Source organism: Mixophyes fleayi, chromosome 2 (assembly GCF_038048845.1).
Source record: "Mixophyes fleayi isolate aMixFle1 chromosome 2, aMixFle1.hap1, whole genome shotgun sequence".
In the NCBI taxonomy this organism is placed as follows: Eukaryota; Metazoa; Chordata; class Amphibia; order Anura; family Limnodynastidae; genus Mixophyes; species Mixophyes fleayi.
The window spans coordinates 206,810,922-206,825,736 of NC_134403.1; the positions used below are offsets into that span (position 1 = coordinate 206,810,922).

A 14,815-nucleotide genomic window follows, 5' to 3' on the forward strand; every position below is an offset into this window, starting at 1 on the left:
ACCGGGTGTCTTGCCCCCTCAAGAAGGTGACGCCATTCCTCAAATGCAAGTTTAATGGCCAGTAATTCTTGATCGCCGATTCCATAGTTGCGTTCAGCAGAGGAGAATTTCTTAGAAAAGAACCCACAAGACCGAAAAGTCCCAGAGAGGGATCTTTGTGAGAGGACAGCTCCTACTCCGACAGCAGATGCATCCACCTCTAGAAAAAACGGTCTCTCTTGATCCGGTTGGGATAGAACAGGAGCTAATAGAAAGGCCTCTTTCAGGGAGGTGAAAGCAGAAACGGCCTCCGGGGGCCAAACCTTTGGGTTAGCAGATCGTCTAGTGAGAGTCGTTATGGGTGCAATCAACGTAGAGAATTGATTAATGAATTGTCTATAATAGTTAGAAAATCCAATGAAGCGTTGAATAGCTTTCAAACTCAGAGGTTGAGGCCAATTGGTGATAGCGGAAACCTTCTCTGGGTCCATCTTCAAACCAGAACCTGAGACGATATACCCCAAGAATGGTATCTGAGGAACTTCAAAGATACATTTCTCCAGTTTACAGAAGAGTCTGTTTTGCCGTAAACGAAGTAGGACCTCTGAGACGCGAGACCGATGAGTAATGATATCAGAAGAAAAGATTAGTATGTCATCCAAGTAAACTACTACTGAGTTATAGAGGAGGTCCCTGAAGATTTCGTTGACAAACGATTGGAAAACAGCGGGAGCATTGCATAATCCGAAGGGCATGACGAGGTACAAAAGGCAGTCTTCCACTCGTCGCCCTCACGTATCCGGATCAAATTGTAAGCACCCCGTAAATCAAGTTTAGAAAAGATCTTGGAACCACTAATTCGGTCAAACAGTTCGGAAATGAGGGGTAGCGGGTATCTGTTTTTGACAGTGATGGCATTAAGCTGTCGATAATCGATACAGGGACGTAAGGTACCGTCCTTCTTTTTCACAAAGAAAAAACCCGCCCCCGCAGGAGAGGTAGATCTTCTGATGAATCCACGTTGCAGGTTCTCTGAGATATACAGAGACATGGCCTGATCCTCAGGAAGAGAAAGAGGGTAGATTCTGCCCTTGGGAATGGCCTCCCTGGTAGTAACTCAATAGGACAGTCCCAGGGACGGTGAGGAGGTAGAAGCTCAGAAGCTGCCTTGGAGAACACATCCGAAAACGATAAATAAGGAGCGGGAACCTCTAGATGAGGAGAGTGCGCCAGGTGAGTTGTGGAGGAAATGCATAACTTCTTGGGTCTGACCCAACTTAAACACCTTTTGTGACATTGGGGACCCCAGGAACTGACCTGAGCTAAACTCCAATCGAATTGGGGTGCATGTAACCTAAGCTATGGCAGACCTAGGATGACTGAATTGATGGATTGGGGCAAAACCAAAAATTCGATCAGTCGAGAGTCAGAACCAGGATAAGGTAACAGGAGCCAGGGAGAATCCAAAGAATCGTCAAACAGGCAAAGGTCAATCGGGAGGAAGCGGGCAGGAGATATATAGGTATAAGAATAACAGGGGAGCCTAGAGACAGGTTGGGAGACTAGATACTCTGGCACCCTAGTGATGCCAGAGTCTAGTTTAAATAGAGGCGCCACCCCTGTCATTGGTGGAGTGGAGCTCGGCGGTCAGCTGATCTGACCGCCGACAGGAACTGCTGGCAAGCGTCTTCGTTGCCTAGCAACGAGACGCGATGTTCGGGCGCATGCGCCTGGGACTCCTGTGGGGCCGGAAGTGACGCCCCGTTGCCTAGCAACGGGACGAGCGGGGATCAAGAAGGCGTCCGTCCCGGCACCAGGTAAGAGTGCGGGACGGCGTCTGACATTCTTGCAAGCCCTCAAAAGAGATTCTAGGGGCCTAAGAGCATCTGGTATAGAGCGAGTAAGAATGCACATTAGGGGTGGAGATGCGGACCGGGTACTCATGCAAAAGGAGTCTCAGTGGATCTTTCTCATGAATTCTCTGCACCACTTTGGTTTGAATGAGAGCAACAGTAATAGTTGCTTTCTATGATTGTAATAGTATCAATGAACTTTCCTGCTTTTCTTTCTGAATCTTGTCATGCGCTCATACGTGGTTATGAGAATATATGAACACAGGGATGTTTCTTGCAGTATGTGAATTGTCATGGATATTTCAGAGGAATCCTTGTGAATCCGGTGATCCCCTCTGAAGAAACAGAAGAGTGAAATGTACGTTAGGGTTGACGTCTGTGCCTTTCAGTAGGGAGCTTTTGCCGCGAGTCAGCTGCGTTATTGTGCCTCACAAGAAAATCACATTTAAACCTTAAAACAATAAACTTAGTCCGATGCCCTGCATGTTATCTGCCAGCAACCATATACTAGGGGATACCAGATACAATGTTAATGTAATGTTTAGCGACTTTAGGAGGAGATCTGTTATTCGAGCGATTACCTCCGTCCCTATATTGTGATTATGTTTTCTCTCTCCTAGTTGCCTCTCCAGACCAATGATAGATGTTTGAAAATCTGCGGGCAACGGAACCTGCATATATATTTAAGAGAGACTATTGATTTTTTATCTATATTTGGTGAGGGTAAAACTGCCAGCGTCATTACTACTCTGGCTATAGTATCCTCTCCCCTTTCCTCACAATTAGGATTTGGTATCTTAAGACCATTATTCCATTAAGAATTTAATATGTGGGACATTTAACAGGACACCCAAGAATTAGAACTGTTTTTTTTCTATTATAAGATTGAGGGGATATGAGATTTATTCTACAGCATCTATGTGTTATGAAGAATGCCTAGTAGCAGAGGAAAAGTTAAGTGCTTTTAGTGCACTGATCATCAATGCCTAACTACTGTAGACTTATCAGCAAGTGTAATTGACAACACATTTTAGGTTTACTGGCTAAGGGTCATCTTATTTTAGATCTGACATTTGAGTACGGGGCTAGGCTATGAACCCCACAACTGGTATTATTATTATTATTATTATTATTAATAATGTTTATTTATAGGGCGCCACTAGGTGTCCGTAGCGCCGTACAGGGACAAACAAAGTTACAATACAAGGTGAGACAGCACAGTACAGTAAACAATAAGCACAGTAACTCGGTGAGCTCAAAGCACAGCTAAAGGGGCAGGGGAGGGGAGGGGAGAGGGGAAGGTCCTGCATACGGCTGAGCCCGAGAGGGAGGGCCCGGATGACAGGGAAACCCCCAGAGGGGAGAGGAAGAAGCGAGAGGGGACAGTGGGGGGGGAAGAGGGTCCTCGAGGAGGAGGGCTAGGTAGCTGGAGAGCCGAGTTAAGAGTGGTGAGGACAGGAGGAGAGATGACCCTGCTCAGAGGAGCGTACAATCTAAGGGGTGGGGTAGACAGACAGAGATACACGGGGGAGAGAGGGAGAGATAAGGATAAGAGAAGGGGAATGAAGGGGAAGAGGTAGAAGAAAAGGTAGGAAATTAAGTGGGAGACTGGAAGGCTTTAAGGCTTTCAGAAAAAGTTGGGTTTTTAGAGCCCGTTTGAAACTGGACAGATTAGGGGAAGTTCTGATAGAGGGAGGGAGCTTGTTCCAGTGGAGGGGGGCAGCACGGGCGAAGTCTTGGATACGCGCATGGGAGGAGGTGATCAGGGGAGAAGAGAGGCGACGGTCATTGGCAGATCAGAGAGGGCGGGATGGAGCATGAATAGAGAGGAGGGTGGAGATGTAGGGTGCAGTGGAGTTGGCGAGGGCCTTGTATGTAAGAGTGAGGAGCTTGAAGAGGATTCTGTAGGGGAAGGGGAGCCAATGAAGGGATAGGTAGAGGGGGGAGACAGACGAGGAGCGGCGAGAAAGGAAGATAAGCCTAGCGGCCGCGTTGAGGACAGATCGAAGGGGAGCGAGATGAGAGTGGGGGAGGCCAGTAAGGAGGAGGTTGCAGTAGTCCAAGCGGGAAATGATCAGAGAGTGAATAAGACATTTGGTGGCATCTTGGGAGAGGAAGGGCCGGATGCGAGCGATGTTATGCAGCTGGAAGCGGCAGGATTTAGCAAGGATGGTATAACACATATGCTTTATTCATAACCATAATAGGTTTCTAATATCGCCAGCCTCTCAGTGTTTGCCTGTGAGATCCTGCAAGCATTGTAGTGCATATGTCTAATAATGACAATATTTTTTAAGAGTACCGGAATTCCTCTATGTGTCAGACTGAAATTGGAAAAGTGATATTTAGGGTTCTCCAACATTATTCGATGTCTTGGATGAAATGGATGACTATTTATTTTGACAGTCTATATTTACAAATACTGTCATTTATTCATGATCCATACCCTCCCCATCTATATCACTAATCCATATTTGCATCCAGTGGTAACTATTTATCTGTGAGTCAATATATACGGTGGAGTTCATATCAATGTAAGTGCAGGTCTTCAAACACGTTATCATGTTATTGTAGAGATGATACCTCTGTAACCTATAGCGCGTCTTTAGTTATTTTGCAGCAGTCACTGTGCAGGACTACAAACACAATATCATGTTACTATAGAGGTGACACCTCTGGAATTTAGGAGACATCCTTTAACAATTTTGCAGCGGTCACTGATTCAATATACTTTAAGCTCCCACTCAAGGACACTTTTATTTTAATACACATTTGTCTTTGTGTGGGTGAGTGTTTTCACCTATATATGTTTATTAATATATGTATTTTTATATTTCCCTATCTTTTCGACCTGGAGTTTATTTTAAATTACTTAATAAAGGTTAAGTTTTATTTTAGACTGGAGTGCTCATATTTATTTTTCTTTCCTTTTTTGGAACTTTCCCTCAAAAAACTTTTTTCCTCCTTCTGTCTAATAAGATACATAACTTTGTCTTTATAGTCTGCTTAGGTTTCCTAAAGGTCATATTTTTTGCTTCCACAATATTTGCTACTTCTCTTGCAAACCACACTGGCTTTCTTTTCCTTGTATTTTTCCTAACTCTTTTGATACAAAGGTATGTTGATTTTAATATTGAACTTTTCAATTATTTCCATCTCTACTGAACTTCTTTCAAGTTCTCCACTCTGCCAAAGAGTCAAACATTTTCCGATCTCTACAAAGTCAGCCTTTCTATAGTCTAACACCTTTGTTTTTGTGCGGGATGAGTCAGTCGTTGTCTTTATGCTAAACAATCATTGATGATCACTGGATCCTAGGTTCTTACCCACATTTACATTAGATATTCTGTCACCATTTGTAAAAATTAAGTCTAATATTGAGTTGTTGCGAGTGGGCTCCCTCACCATTTGCTTGAGGGATGCTCTTATCATGGAATTCAGAATGTCCCTACTTCTAATGGAACTTGCAAAAGGACCATCCCAGTTCACATACGGTAGTTTAAAGTCTCCCATGATCTTATTTCCATTTTATTGATGTCCTGCAATAAGTTCCTGTCCAGTTCCTTTTCCTGACCTGGTGGTCTATAGATAACCCTATTACGAAGAATAGCCTGTCCCCCGTTTCTATGGTCACCAAAAGGGCCTCATTGTTTCTTCAATACTTTGTATTAAAAAAGTATTTATGATTTTTTCACATACATTGCTACCTCTCCTCCAATTCTTTCCACTCTGTCCTTCCAAAATAAAAGTATATCCCGGTATAGCTATTTCCCAGTTATGATTTTTATTGCACGATGACTCAATAGCCACAATATCCAGATCATCAGTTGTCATTTTCGCACTTAGTTCTGGGATTTTATTTCCTAAGCTCCTAGCATTTGCACACATAGCTCTAAGAGTTTTATTTGTGTGTCTTCTATTCCTAGCTGTGTTTATCTCTCTGCCTATGCTTATTCATACTTGCCAGCTCTCACAGAATGTCCGGGAGACTCCCGGAATGTCCGGGAGACTCCCGGATTTTGGGTGGGTCTCCCGGACTCCCGGGAGAGTAGGGCAGCCTCCCGCATCTGCCCCTTCCTAGTCAAGTGGGCAGAATTATTTTGCGGCATTTGACCACAGAGCAGGGTCAAAATGACGCTATTTTCTGAGTCCTGCCCCCCGCACGTCCACCTCCTCTGGCAGCTCCCAGACATCGACTGCAAGAAGTAGGCAAGTATGTGTTTATTTTGATCAGCATTGTCTTCTGTTGCTGTGGATATGTTTCCTGTTCCATTATCCTTCAGAAACAATACCTCTTGGTTGGAGGAGCAGATTGCTTTATTCCTATTTAGTTCACTGTCCTCTTCTGCTAGTTTATAGTACCTGATGAAGCTTCCAAACTGCTCAGTTAGTATTCTGGTTCTCCTTGAAGATGAGTGTAGGCCATCACTTTTATAGGTACAGTACACAATTTTCCCAAAAACTGTTCCTGTACACTGCAGGCGTTGGAATTCAACAATCCAATATTGTGACAGAAATGTTCTAATAAAGCATTAGCGAAACCTCATATTCATGTTAGCCAGCATCACTCATTGGTAAAAGTATGTTAACTTTTATATTTAGTAACTGTTGGTCACCTGCTTTAACAGTGATCATGTTTGTCAAGCATTCCTATACCTGTTGATCAATCTGGTACATAGCCATTGAGCTATTTTGTCCCATTTAAAAAAAAGACAATGTACCTGCGTGTTCATGATTGTTTAACTGCATGGCCCACATTATCTTGCTTTAGTTTATCAGCAGACACCCAAAATTATTTGCTAGCATAATCTGAGATCCCTTTTCCCTCAATTATTGCAAGCCATGCAGCTCCTGAGGATGCAAATAGTCCACAATCTACAGTACTAGTACTGTAGTACCACAACTGTGAATACTGACATAAGGTCCTGGGCATGGATGACATACCATTAGAGGTTCATAAGAAATCCAGGCAATTCTTTATCCCTAAACTTTAGGACAATTTTGCTCAATTATTATCATTAGGGACCCTTCCGTCCTCCATATCGGAGGCCCTGATCAAAATGATTCCCAAATTGAGTCCTATCTCTCCATATCTCTGCTAGCCACGGATGTCAAAATCCTAGCGAAAGTCATCACCAAAATTTTCTACCCAGACCAAATTATACATGCATCTCCAGATATCCTATGATACTGACGGAGAGGCAGTAGTGTGTCCCTGAGCGCCAAGGCGTTTGACATAGTGGAATTTGCATATCTGTAAGAGGTGAAGAGGCGCTTTGGACTCTGAGCCAGCTTTATTCAGCGAGTTAGACTACTGTACTCAGCCCCAGCAGTTAGGATCTGTGTTATTGGTTCTACAACTGGCCCATTTGGTCTGTGAAGAGGCACTAGACAACGGTGCCCCATGTCACCTGCATTATTCATGCTAGTCATTAAACCTTTTGCCTACTAAGTTTGATCTCCCCAGAATATTCGGCTCTCCCCATGGGTGACGCCACAGACATCATTGCTTTATATGCTGATGATATTATTATTTTTCTGGCTGATGTGGATAACTCAACTGAGTAGTCAACACATTTGGCCAGGTCTTGGGCCTCAGGATCAATTGGGCAAAGGCCAACATATTTCCTAATCGACAGGCAATTCCATGCTAAGTAGCTTCACGCCGCTCTCTGCAATGAACCCTGAAATCCAAATATGTTGGTATCTACATAACCAATAACACCTCTGAATATGTGGCCCTCAATATAAACCCAATTACTTAAAAATAAAATCTCACTCCAGAAAAAGCTCCCTCTCACTAGACTGGTAGGACTAAAACTTAATCAAGATCATCATTCAACCTAAATATCCACTACGACACTCCCTGTTATATATCCCAAACTTAGTGTTCCAGAATTTTTTTTTTTTCATAAACTTTTTATTAGAGACATCCTTTACCAGTAAAAAGCATTACAAAATCTCGAGAGGTTAATAGTGTTCCAGAATTTTAATAAATACATTTCTTCTTTGGTACTGTTACGTCTATTTGTCAGAGTTGATACAGGCCTTCCCAGGGCGCGGTGTCTAACGGACCCCAAATCTTCGGCAAGAACCGCCGCAAGGCAGGATGGGTTCTGCTGCCGGAGGCCCGCAGGTCGTGGCCCCTAGGTTGGCCCCTAGGTTAGCCCCCTGACGAAATAGATGATAAACCAGTAGATGGGAGATCCGGAGCAGACTCTGTAGCGAGAAGCAGGGCAGGATAATTAGCTGAAATAGATCAGCACCGAGTGAAGATTCCGGACACGTCTCAGTGGAGTTCCGGGATGGATAAACCGAAGTCAAACCACAGATAGGAAAGTCGCAGGGTCGGATACCCTGGAGCACAGCCGGTTAAGATACACTGGAGCACGGACAGCAGAGAAGTTATCCTCCCAGACCAAATAGGATTTATGCATAGCAAATCTATCATCTCCAATATTAGGCAATTATACACGCATCTCCAGAATGATGTCAGCAAGATAATCAAGAAGGAGAGGTCAGACAAGGCAGACTTCATACACGGAGGAATCAACAGAATCAGCACAGGATACACAGAGGGGAAGCCAGACGCCAAGCTGTAACTTGTTGCTCTGACACAGGCAGCGTTTCAGAGTGAGCAAGATATAGGAGACGAGATTTCAAATTCTCCGCCTTCAATGTCATATGACTGAAGCTGCGCACCGCCCATAAGAAAGGAGCATTGGCTGCGATTGCGAGCAGGAATGAGGAGAGGTAAGTTCCTAACAGTACCCCTAACAGGTCTCTAGCGGGAATCCAGGAGCGCTCCTCAGGTCCATATACTTTCCAATCAACCAGGAATTGCAACGAGCCTCTGGAAATGCAAGAGTTTAGGATCTCGTTAATCTTGTGCTCCTGATCTTGTATGGAAAGTGCTGCAGGTGGCTTCTTAGAGGAAGAAAACTTGTTAATAACAAGTGGCTTCAGAAGAGACACATGGAAAACATTAGGAATTTTGAAAGTGGGAGGTAGAATCAATCTGAAGGCCATAGGGATAATGACTTCCGAAATTTTGAAGGAACCAATGAAACAAGGAGCAAATTTCCTGGAAGGAAGCTGAAGATTCCGAGTAGACAACCATATTTTGTCACCGGGAGAGAGTAAAGGAGTAGGTCTTCTCTTTTTATCATAAGATTTTTTACTCAAGGCCGAAGTTTGAAACAGTCTGTGTTTGATTTGAACCCATCTAGATTAGAAATCTTGCAAAACAGAATCTACCACAGGAACTCCAGATGCCGGTAAGTCATTAAATGGAGGGAGTTTGGGATGAAATCTCTGAAGAGCAAAGAAAGGGGAGACCGAAGTGGAGTCAAGAGAATGATTATTATGGGCGAATTTTGCCCAAGGTAACAGATCGACCCAATCATCATGTTTAACCGAAATGGAGCATCTGAGGAATTTTTCGAGCTCCTGATTGGTTCTTTCAGTCAGGCTATTAGTTTGGGGAAGATAAGCAGATGAAAAAATTAACTTGACCCCACAAGCCGACACAACACCCTCCAAAATTTGGACAGAAACGATTACATCTGGACAACTGTGAAGCCAAAAGACTTCTTTAATAAATAGGTGAGCCAGAACAGGGGCAGATCGTAGACCTCTCAAAGGAACGAAATGAGCAGCCCCAGAGAGGCGGTCCATGATGACCCATACCACGAAGAATCCTTTGTAAATCTGTTATGGAATCCATAGAGAGATGACTCCAAGGACGATCAGGAATGGGAAGTCGGTGCAACAACCGATAAGGAGGCTGCTGAGGAACCTTATTTTGAGCACAAGTAGAGCTCACAACTACAAAATCTTGCACATCCGAGTGTAATGAAGGCCACCAATAACTATGTAAGATTAATTCCTTGGTTTTTTTGTACCAAAATGGCCACGAAAAATGAGAAGCATGAGCCCACCTGAAAAGCTTGGGACGCAGATGAAGTAGAACAAAAGTTTTTCCGTGTGCAATAGCTAGGTGAGTAGGGGTAGTACACTTTGGGTCAAGAATAGGTCTAATAGAATCCTTCTCAGCATCGGTATAATCAAAAGAATGAGAGAGGGCGTCCGCTTTTTTGTTCTGAATGTGTTAATCATATTGAAACAGGGAAAAAATAATGACCACCTGGCCTGACGAGGGTTTAGACAGGATGCGGATTGAAGATATACAAGATTTTTGTGAGCAGTATATACTGTTATAGGAAACACGGCCCCTTCCAAGTGATGTTTCCATTTTCCAGGGCCAATTTGATGGCAAGAAGTTTACTGTCATCAATACAATAATTTCTCTCCGCAGCGGATAATCTTCGGGAGAAGAAGCCACATGGAGAAAGTTTCCCTGAGGAGTTCATCTGAGATAAAATAGTTCCAACCCCAATAGAAGAAGCATCTACTTCAAGGGACAAAGGAGGGGTGGGATCAGACTGATGTAGGATAGGATAGGAGCGGAGGTAAAGGCTTTCTTTAGAGAAGTAAAGGCTTCCACAGCCTCAGGAGGCCAAAGTTTAGAATTGGCGGAATTCTTAGTTAATGCAGTAATGGGGGCTGCCAAAGAAGAGAATCCCTTGATAAACTGTCTGTAGTAATTGGTAATTGGTCTCCTTTTCACAGAAAACATCAGAAAAAGAATGGTATGGAGGAGGAATATCAGAGGGTACATCGGGTATCGACGGGGTAGCCCCTAAGGGTCTTTTTACTTTAGGGAGACATTGAGAGTGGCAAGTGAGCCCCCAGGCAAGTACTACAGCTTTATGCCAATCCAGAGTGGGGGAATGAAGTCTGGGCCAAGAAAGGCCAAGCACCAAAGGATTTATAGCCTCAGGAATGACCAGAAACAAATTGATCTCCTTATGCAAAGCTCCAATCTGAAGAGACAGATTAATGGTACGTCATTTAATAGATCCTCCTACAAAGCGATTTCCATCTATTGCCGTAATGGCAATGGAAGGATCCAGAGGAAGTGTGGTAAGGCTATTTTAGTGAAAGTGGCAGCACTTCTGAAATTCCCTGCTGCTCCGGAATCAACCTGGACCTGCATGCCAGGAAAGCTGGTTTCGCTGGTAAAGTACTAGGTTTCCACTACACTTCTGGGAGAAGGACGAGGAAAAGGGGTGTCCATCGTATAATACGCTAAACATGCCAACTCACCAGTCCCCTGGCAAACATGTAGTGTTTTGATGTTAGGCAGTGCCTCTATAGAGTGACCTCATGTTACATATATTCAATTTCTAGATTAATATTTAGTGTTCATGTAGAATATTTTGTTTTGTTTGTATTCATGTATATTTTACAAAAACTTCAATAACCAACTTGATTTTATTTATTTTTTTTAAAAGTATGTAATAGTAAAATTTTGTGTGTGTTGTTAGATCAGTTTCTGTTTGGTTGGTGTGTGCGACATGTACAAGTATAGGTGTTTGCTCGATGTGCGTGACATGGACATATGTAAATGTACTCTTTGATGAGCAGTCCATTGTGTTCTCCGAGCATACTGTACAAAGAGACACCTCCTTACAGAGTACAAAGGCATTCTGTACTGGGGAAAATATATCAAGTAATATCTACACTAATACTGCAGAATAAGTTGCAACTTGCATAAAAGGTGATGATAATAATAATAATAATAATAAATAATAATAATGGAATAATAACTAATAAAAATTCAAACTGATCAGTGATTGGAATGTTTGTCAGAAAGTGCATGCTGCTGAAAGCCATATTTGTGATTAGATAAAGTGCATGACCCTTGTATTATTGAACCTATAAATAATACATATACACAAAAATTTTTTTTTAATTACAACAAATACTACATCTTTTCACACCATTAGCACAATCAAGTCAATGGGCTAGATTTACTAAGCTGCGGGTTTGAAAAAGTGGGGATGTTGCCTATAGCAACCAATCAGATTCTAGCTTTCATTTATTTAGTACCTTCTACAAAATGACAGCTAGAATCTGATTGGTTGCTATAGGCAACATCCCCACTTTTTCAAACCCGCAGCTTAGTAAATCTAGCCCAATATGTTTCAAGTTATTCATGCTAAAAATAATAATTAGAAGACAATAATACATGTTACATACCAATGACATGAAGACTTTCACATGGTGTCACTGAAAAATAAAGACATATTTAAAGAACAAGTAGTTGCATCATCATGTAATATTAATGAAATAATCTTCTAATAATAACTTGTAGTATGTGTAACTGATATCTGCCATCTACTGGCAGCAGTAGGTAACTGCAATAAAGTCACATTTAAGGAGGGAGTCAAATTCCTGAACTTTATAAGAAAACACTTGACCTACCATTTTCTAACACAACTATGATGCTACCTTATGTGTTATTCATTTAAGTCTCTACAGAGCTATGCAGGTCTGCATAAGACAGAGGTTTGCAAACTATACGATTGGCTTCCATATTGAATAATGTATTGCACAGTTACTATAAAAAATAACTTTTGAATATTAAAATAACAATATTGGAAATTTAAGAGCAGCACATTCCAAACAGTCTGCAAATTATCTTATCATGTTCTAGATTCATTTTATTATTACTAGTATTTGGTTTATATGTTCTTTAGTTTCTGAGATCACGAGAACCTAGAAGTGCCTATTAAATAAATAAAATGTATATTATATGCATTTTAGAATCCACTTTATCTTTCAGGCCCACCTGTACAATTGTATCACCCCTTTTGTGATAAACAACCTCCAGAGCCCCTCTTCTTGCTAAACATGGAAATTTATTTTTATGAACAAAACAAACCTGTTAGGTTATAAAAACTGTTATTTCTTTCATTGACCTTTATCCATACTTGCCAACTCTCCCGAAATATCCGGGAGACTCCTGCATTTTGCGAGAGTCTCCCGGGCTCCCGGGCAAGTGTGGCAATCCCCCGCATCTGGATAATTCTGCCCACTTCCTAGTGAAGTGGGCAGAATTAAGTCCCAAACGCCGCGATTCCCGGTGAATCGCGGCGTTTGGGTCCAAAATTACGCCATTTGGAGCCCCCCCCCCCCCCGTTACGCCCACCTCCTCTGCAGGCTCCCGGATTTCACCAACAGAAAGTTGGTAAGTATGCCTTTATCATTCAAATAGAACAATTGTCATATACACCTACCAGTAAATATAAACAGGTTTTTTTTTTGCTGTAGAAAAAAACACATCAAGCTGAAAAGTTGGCTGTTTAAATATGCTATTTATGAAAAATCGGTAAGTCTTTGGTTAAACTCCCCACATACAATATAGTGTCTGATTTTCCAAAGGTAATGATGTTATGGAACTGTGTTGTCAGACAAAACTAAGAATGGAAAACACTAATCTATGCTTTTGTTCCTGGACCTTCTAACACAAAGGTCACAGCTTATTTAAAGCACAGAAATCATATTTGCTATCCAAGGACAAATTTAGGATACTACATTATATACATATGTTTAAACAATTAAACAATCAAACTTTGGATTCTATATTGTGAGCAGAACACCATATAAAAATAAAACTCACAAGGACAGTAGGATTACAATTAGGGACATCTTTGATTGTTTTTAGGTCCCAGTGAAATTAGTATGGATAACAGTATGGATAATACATATATCGAGGTTTTCATAGAGGGACATCAAGTTCAATGACTTTTTTTAATTCTAAGTGTATTAATACAGATGAAATCAACACCTCCATCAAGGCAGTTGTGAATTTCTTACTGACTCTATAGCTAGTAATCAGAGTAATTCCCCTGAATCACTCAATACAGCTGTGCAACAAAGTTGCAACTACTGACAGCCTTTATCGTAAGAAAAACATGTAATCATATTTTAATCCAATTAATAAAGTCTAATATTTAAAATTATTCTTTATACATGAGACAGATATTTTATAGATTATATCAGCAATGTTCTGTGTGTGAGGCTACATGTCTTAAACTATATATACACTAAATGGCTAGTCCACTTTTTGGGGTTTGGTGTTGGAAGGGACGGTGCATTAGTGGGAACCTCTTTAATATTGAATTTGTGTGTGTAACTATCTCTTACAGAATAAATTACCTTCTTCTATAGTGATTCCTTCTACCAATGGGACGATTACATCCAGTGATACATCCTCTGCACTGATGGCCATTCTCCTGTGCTTGTATAAGAACAGTCTGTTGAAGGCAAGAGAAGCACAGTGGTCAAATAGAGCAGATATGTACTAACATGAACCAAGGTGATGGGGTTTCAAAGCTTATGTGCAGTGAATGCGGTGATCTAACTAACGTGGTAGCAAAGGTTGTAGCCACGACCCATGTCCTAAAAGGGTCTCATGACACAAAGACGGCAAGTGCATGCTTTAGAGCAGGGTTGTGCAACCCGCGGGCCGCATGCGGCCCAGCACGCCTGTAAATGTGGCCCAGAAGGAGTTTTGGTTGTGGCAAGGGGGCAGCGCTGTTAATGGGGAAAAAAAATCCTGCAAAAAAAAAAGAAAATACTTACCTTGCAATCACGCGGTCACGTCAGCTGGTACTCCGGCTCCCTCCCTTGTCTCCTCTTCCGTGTGGTGCTCGCAGTGAATGTCAGGCGTGATGTCATCACGCCCAACATCCATTGCGGAGCGCAGCACAGAGGAGACATCCGCGCGAGAAGAACAATCAGCAGCACAGAATTGGAGAAAAGAAGAGAAGAGGACAGGAGAACAAGCCGATTAAAAGGTAAGTTAAGGGGGAATTTTTTTTTATTATTTCAAGAGATGCTGACAAGTGAATAAAAGTCACCTGGTCCTGGAGCATCATCGGATTTCGCTAATCCGAGCCCACCCGAACAGTGCGGATCCGACGGGATCCGAGCACTGTTCAGGTACTTCCGGCCGCCAAAGGAATCCAAAACGAGGCTATGACATCCAAGTCTCGCGTCGGATCTCGCGAGACTCGGATGTCATAAATGCCCCGCTCGCGGCCGCCATCTTCATTCTCCCTGCGATCACTGAA

At 42.3% G+C, this 14,815-nt stretch overlaps 1 protein-coding gene across 2 annotated transcripts in view; it reads right to left on the minus strand.

The window, feature by feature from the left end:
- INPP5B (inositol polyphosphate-5-phosphatase B) overlaps positions 1-14,815 on the minus strand; it is a 134,236-nt gene that overhangs the window by 103,526 nt on the left and 15,895 nt on the right. For both annotated transcript variants that reach the window (XM_075195402.1, XM_075195401.1), the window contains exons 4-5: positions 13,899-13,996; positions 11,937-11,966 (exon numbers count right to left, since the gene is read on the minus strand). In XM_075195402.1, the coding sequence (XP_075051503.1) occupies positions 11,937-11,966; positions 13,899-13,996 (128 nt within the window). The remainder of the gene's footprint in view (positions 1-11,936; positions 11,967-13,898; positions 13,997-14,815) is intronic.